This window comes from Engystomops pustulosus, chromosome 7 (genome assembly GCF_040894005.1).
Source record: "Engystomops pustulosus chromosome 7, aEngPut4.maternal, whole genome shotgun sequence".
NCBI classification, from domain to species: Eukaryota; Metazoa; Chordata; class Amphibia; order Anura; family Leptodactylidae; genus Engystomops; species Engystomops pustulosus.
In genome coordinates, this window is record NC_092417.1 from 113419926 (window position 1) to 113427321 (window position 7396).

The window sequence follows — 7396 nt, forward strand, 5'->3', positions numbered from 1 at the left end:
TTAGGTCCATGATGAGACCGATATTGTGCTGTAAAGAACACGCAGGCCTGAGCCGTAGCCTTGGGCAAAGCTCTTCCATTTAGTCAAAGTGAAAATTATACAAGCACATAAAATAAAATCACCACACAGGTAGGTGGAGATGAGTGATCTCTCCATCTACCTACAAGGAAAGTAGAGATGAGCGATCTTTCCATTTACTTACCTACAAGGAAAGTGAAGAGAAACAATTTCTCAATCTACATACAAGGAAAGTGGAGATGAGCGATCTCTCCATCTACCTACAAGGAAAGTGGAGATGAGCGATCTCTCCATCTACCTACAAGGAAAGTGGTGATGAGCGATTTCTCATATCAGAGATAGTGATAGCAGGTGAGAGAAGGATAGAGAATGAGGTGGTTGCTCCTGTTTGTCAAGCCAGAATGTAATACTTAGGAGAAAAAAGGAAAGAAAGAAGATGGAGGTGAGCAATCTCCATCTACCTACAAGGACGCGCAAAAATAAAAAGTAACATCACAATGAAATGATTCTTTGTGGACTGAAGGAATAAAGGTCCATAAGGAGGAATTATTAGTGTACATGCAGTGTATAGCACAGAGCCATGTCACGATGGCCTGTGGGTGGCTATGGGACACAGCACGCATGGAGGAGGATTGTAGGGTTGGTACTTGCACAGCTGTGCGATGAATGTTTGTGACTCTTCTGCATAATGCCAATTAATGCCGCCAATTGCACTCTGTCAGCAGTCTGCATGTTGCTGGTTTACAAATCAGAGCCTGGTCTGTGAATTTTTTCTTTCAATTGCCTTTATTCCACCTTTCTCTGCGTTCTATTGTTGCAATCTTGCGCAATTTTAATGGTTTTTTTAGGTATTAGCGAAGTTCATGTGCAAAAAGGCAGAATTTGTACAGATATTAAACATAAGTGCGACTGGTGCTGTCTATTTGCAAACAGCACACACAGCGGATACTCGCAACAGAAGGCATATAACACTCCACATATACGAGACTATAAATCGGTCGGAAACACCTGTTTAATGCATAGACGTCTTCAGCAGCACTGCCTAAAGATAAATGGAGAAAAAATGAATGTGTGAGCAAGCCCCAAAAATCTTTACTAGCATAGAAAAAAAGAAAAAAAAATTTGACTTGGCTCCATATGAAACATATGTTCTCTATTTATTTTAGAGGGTACAATACAATAAGGAAAATTAAAATAGCAATAAAACAATTAGTGCTTTGTGACGCGTTTCGGGGTATAACCCCTTTCTCAAACTTAAGACAGAGCAATCATCATTACACTGCAGACAAGGCTAATTACTGTATATACCAAACCAAAGGAAAAATAGCGGGAGGGAATTGTCCCTAAAACCATCTATAGCCAATAAGGATGCTGTGGACAATTAATCAACATACATTTGTTATACAGAGTTAGGCTATATTCACACAGACGTTGCCCACTGTACCGTAGTACGGCGGGCACACGTCGGTGCCGGGGGAGGAGGAGGGGTTGAGCGCTGCCGATATATATGGCAGCGGCGCCGTATTACGGAAAAAAGATAGGACATGTCCCGTCTTTCTCCCGGCTACGGAACGTTACAGCGCCGCATGTGTGCGGCACCGTAGGGCGCCGTGCTAGCATTACCATGTATGGGGGACGTTTATATGCCGTATATACGTTCCCCATACGTGTGTGTGAATATAGCCTTCATAGGCAATATAGGGCATCAGGGGCGTCGCTAGGTCAAAAGATCCGGTTCCCGTGCGGATCTTTTGGCCTGGGCCCCGAATGTCCCAGGTCAGTGGGACACTCGTCCCGCTGTCCGGGCATATTTCCCTACTCTCATCGCTATCTACGTGCTCAGGACGTAGATAGCGATGAGCCGGCTCCGTTCTCCACTACAGAGAGCAGGAGACACGATCACACAGCGTCTCCTGCTGCAAGCAGCTCACTACAGCTGCCGGGACCAGGAGACGCCGGGTGATGATGTCACCGCTCGTGTCTGACAGTGAACAGGGAGATGTCAGAGGAAGAGCTAGAGGTGAGTATCACTGGTTTTTTTTTTTAATTATGAGTGGTGGGGGGGGGGCACATTGAGGGGAGTTGGCATGGGGAACATTACAAGAGGCTGTGGGGACATTACTGGGAGCTGTGAAGACATGGGGGGGAGGGGTTGTTAGGGACATTATAGAGGACTTGGGGGACTGTACTGGGGGTTGTGAAGACTTTGTGGGGCTTTGGGGACATTACTGGGGGCTTTGGGGACATTACAGGCAGCTGTGAAGACAGTGGAGACATTACAGGCGACCTTAGGAATACTACTGGGGGCTGTGGGGACATTATTGGGTGCTATGGGGGATTTTACAGGGGGCTTTGAGGACATTACTAGGGCTGTGAAGACTTGGGGAACTGATGGGGGCATTACTGGGGACTGTGGGTACTTTAAAGGGGGCTGTGGGGAACATTACAGGGGTCTGCAAAGACATTGGGGGGGATATGTGGGGCATTACATTGGGTTTTGGGGACATTACTGGTGGCTGTGAAAACTTTGGGGGGGTTATGGAGACATTAAAGTGGGCTCTGGGGGTCATTACAGGGGGCTCTGGGGGTCATTACAGGGGGCTGTGAGGACATTTGGGGGCTCTGAGGACATTCGGGGGGCTCTAAGGACATTCGGGGGGCTCTGAGGACATTCGGGGGGGGGGCTCTGAGGACAATATTGGGGGCTGTGGATGGATGTTACAGGGAGCTCTGGGACATTACAGAGGGCTATGAGGGAATTTGGGGGGCTGTGAGGACATTTGGGGGGCTCTGAGGACATTTGGGGGGCTCTGAGGACATTATTGGGGGCTGTGGATGGATGTTACAGGGAGCTCTGGGACATTACAGAGGGCTGTGAGGGAATTTGGGGGGCTGTGAGTACATTTGGGGGGCTCTGAGGACATTATTGGGGGCTGTGGATGGACGTTACAGGGAGCTCTGGGACATTACAGAGGGCTGTGGGGGACATTATAGAGGTCTCTGGGGAACTTCTCAATGGGGACATTACTGAACTCTAAGGGGACTTTACTTAGTGTTGGTATTTTTAGGTGAGGGGATTCTTCAGCTAGCATATGGCCACCATAGGAGTACATTGTGCATGGTACGGTGAACACATTCGTGTGTCACCATGCCATTTCTCCGTAAGAACGGCCCTGCTGCAGGGCTTCTTATAGAGATGGGAGGGGGGAGGAGAGCTCACCCCTCAACCTCCCCAACCAGGCAGTCCTGGCTGTGGCATATCATGTGTGTGTGTGAATGGGGCCTTACAGTAAAGGAGTGGGAGTGTTAGGGGTAGCAGCAGGATAACACTGATAGGGGACCAAGATGTAGGAACAATAAAGAACATGAGATGTCTGTGTGGTGATCTCCACAGGGAGGACACGTGGCTGAAGAAAAGACGTGGTGATGCCAGGACCTAATGGAGAAGATAGAGGACACATCACCTGCAGTCACTGGATGTAACAAGTAGGGATTTCTCCTGTGCTTTCTGTAGCTGTATATACAGGAGTGGGCATTACTGAAATTGTGATACATATGCATTGGGGCCCGTGCCCCGGATCTTTTACCACCCTAGCAACGCCCCTGTAGGGCATAAGTGTTCTTGCATATGCTATCCTGCTTGAATCCTCGATATCATCCGGAAGTGAAAACCGTAAGCAGACACCTAGGTAATGCATAGTGTGAAGAAGAAAACCAGCTGGCACTCACCATATAAAATTTTTCAGCCTTTATTCCAGAACAACGTTAAAAACATGATGCAGGAAAGAGGGATCACACGCTAGCTGAGCGCTTAGTCCTGCCTAGACACCTAGGTAATGGTGTGATTCTCCCAAGATACCTGTGCATGCACACTGGTATATGATGCTCCTTGGATTCAAATAATAAATCTCCAAGAGTACCCAAATGCTTCTGACTACATCATGAGCATAATAGAAGGAATACCCTATATACAGATTCTGCAAATAGCACGGGAATCAAAGTAAAAATAAATTATTTATTATTATTATTATTGCATTCCTTCCATCTGAGAGTATAATTGGTAATGATCTTAGTGAAAATAAATATGCAATTAAATTTGATAAGTTAACAATAAAATTAACAAAAATAATAAATTGTTAAAAGAGAACAACATGCAGGTGCAGGAATTATACATCCATTAGAAGGGATGTTATAAAAGGAGATAATCTGCAGAAAGAATTGAAATAAAATATATTTTATATAGAACAAATACATGTAAAAAGCATAACTTTTTGAGACTCTCATGCAGACCTGCTGGAACTAAGGACTGGATTTTAAAAATCTCGTACATTACCCTTTGTTTAGTGGTGTCTGGGAGATCACAACACTGCCAGTTGCCAAAAAAATGGACAGAAGTTTGCCATTAAATGTTGTGATTTTTTGTTGTTTTTTTTTTTTCAATATACATTATTAAGAGCTCATTTGAAGGTTTCAACTCTTGGATCACCACCATTGGACTTTTGACCATATTTTAACACAATATGTTTTTTTCATGAAATAACACCTTGAGATTTTGCTTTTAACATTTTCTTTTCTTTTTTTTTACAGTCCTTATTGAATCACTTCAGTCAGTCACTTCATTATGAATATTCCACTGAGGGAATATTTATTCAAACTTTAGTTCCGTTTTTTGTGATGACAAATATGACTGAATTTAGTACATTCTTGAAAGGGAAACCTTTACTGGCCATCCAAGCAAAAGATTATGTTCGCCAAGCAGTTAGAACCATAGGAGTTTCTAAAAGGACAGCGGGACACTGGTCTCATTCCATCCAGGTAAATAAGAAAGAAGGAATATTGGTTATGGTTCATGATTAGTGTAGAGTTGGGGTGAACAACCTTTATCGGTCCAAGGTCACATTTTCATATTGCTCAACTTCAAGGGGGCACACTAGTAAACCCAGATACCAAATACTGCATTCATACAATAATTTGTACAATACATACCCCAGAGTAGACTACAGATAAAGTTCACAAATCAGAAAATAATAATGGAGACCCTCCCTGGAGCACACAAATGATACCGGGCCGCCTTGAGCAGACGTATAATACTGGGGACACCCCATACCTCCCAGACCACAGCCATAACACTAAAGAGGCCAGAGCAGACCTATAAAAAGGAGACCACTAGAGCAGACGTATAATACTAGATACACTTTCCCCCAGAGAACAACTATAATACTAGAGAAGCCAGAGGAGACCTAAAAAAAGAAGATCCCCAGAACAGACAGCTATTACTTGAGACCCCTAGAGCAGACTTAAAATACTGGAGAAACCCCAGTACAAACCTAAAATACTGGAGATGTATAAGAGTGGAAACCCTAAGAGACAACATATTCAGTGGAGTCCCCAGTGCAGACAAATGATGATGGAGTCCCCCAGAGCACTTCCAGAGCAGACCAATAACACTGGATACCTCAAATTTGCAAATTTGTATGTAGTTTGTACATGGGGTATGGATAAATCCCCTCCATCTGTATTGTGCTGCAGATTGTCAACATGGAAAGCCTGGTCAGACAATCTGAGTGTAATACACATCATGTCTAGAAGGCCTTAAAATACATTCTCATGCTACACTCAAAAAAAAAAAAATGCACATTACACGTTACATATCAGACATAAACGGTTTTGCACAAAATATAAATAAAATTTACATACACAGGTACAGAGACAGGTACAGAGACATCAATTGAAGATATCACTTTAGGCAGTGTACAGATTAGCTAAGGGGATTGAGGGATATTTAAACCACGGTCATGTAAAAGAGAGCTTTATACTGCATTTACGTAAATGTTTTGTGAATGCAAAATTTGCTTGCATTTTGTTTAGATCCCATGTACATTGTTTTAGTATCATGTAATTTGAACATATTTACACCGCATTTACCTAAACATAACGTGAGTGCTATCTTGTGTATGTGTTTACATCAACGTGATAATAACACATCACTTATGCAAATGCAATTTGAACATTATGTTTACACCACATTTAAGTAAACAGTTGCATCCAAGGGCAACTATCTTGTTTCTAGGGAACAAAATGGCAGCATTTATGGGAAATCACTTCCTTAACAACCTGTACAATAAAATAAAATTGTTACTGAACCCGTACGGTAAACACCATAAAAAAAAGTGAAAAAGAAATCATGAAAACTGAAAACAAAATTATGATATCTTCATATTTGGCCATATAATAACAGGATAAAAAGTGATCAAAAAGTAACATTTACCTCTTCATGATACCAATAAAAAGTACAGCTTGTCCCACAAAAAACAAGCCCTAAAATAGCTCTGTAAACAAAAATATTAAATTAATATGCCCATTAATTATGCAAAACAAGGCAACCATAAAACAGCTATATAAATGGGTATCACCGTAATCATGGGGACTTGACGGTCAAAAAAAAATAAAGGTAAAAACTGAAAATTTTTTAACCACCACCAAGAAAGAGTTTATAAAATCTCATCTATTTGCAATGGAATCCCGCTAAATTATGTACCAGAAAAGTGGATGTCATCCCGTCAAAAATAATTCCCTGTATGTCCAAATTACAAAAAAAATAAACATTTTATAGTCTATAAAATGTGACAATGCAGATCTGCTCTGAATAGTGCTCCTTCTCTTCTATGCCCGGCCGTGTGCCCATACAGCAGTTTACCCACACATATGCGGGATCCTCATACTCGGGAGAAATTAGGTATCAAACATTATGGAGTTTTTTGTCATTTAAAGGACATCTACCATTTGTTTGATGCATTATGAAGCAAACATACCTTGAGAATGATGTCGCATTTTAATGCAATGCAAACGTGATATAAAATGATTGGAAATTGTGTGAGTGCAGGCTAATGCAAGTATAATTTGTCATAGGCTACTTTATACCCCGGGGTACACTCTGGTACAAATTGTACCTGGGTATAATCAGGGATGAGTTATTTTGGACTGCTACACCGGTAGTGGCTAGGTACTGTCACGGTGGCCACGGCTATCAATCATAGTGAATAGCTCAAAGTAGCATCTGTGAATCAAAAGAAACATTGCTCATTGCCCAATCATAATCTATAAGTAATAAATATTTTTTTACTTTCTTCAGCTTTCCCTAAGTCATTTGATGCCAGAGTGGCTTTGGATAACCGTGACAAACTTCCTCTGCAATACTTTCCGTAAAGAACATAATTTGAAACCATTGGCCTTATAAAATGAAGGGATCATACATCTATTCCTCCACTGTACCAGCCATCTTCCAAACATTACTGTATGTGATTATTGCTTAGTGTTAAGCTGTTAGGAATTCATTAATCAGTAACAATCATGAATTAATTATTAATTTCCAAATAAT

At 41.9% G+C, this 7396-nt stretch overlaps 1 protein-coding gene across 3 annotated transcripts in view; it reads left to right on the forward strand.

Annotated features, from left to right (window-relative positions):
- The window catches only part of LOC140068936 (hydroxysteroid dehydrogenase-like protein 1), a 58368-nt gene extending 50972 nt beyond the window's left edge, over positions 1-7396 (forward strand). For all 3 annotated transcript variants that reach the window (XM_072114288.1, XM_072114286.1, XM_072114287.1), the window contains exons 4-5: positions 4606-4833; positions 7151-7396. In XM_072114288.1, the coding sequence (XP_071970389.1) occupies positions 4606-4833; positions 7151-7255 (333 nt within the window). In that variant the 3' untranslated portion in view covers positions 7256-7396. The remainder of the gene's footprint in view (positions 1-4605; positions 4834-7150) is intronic.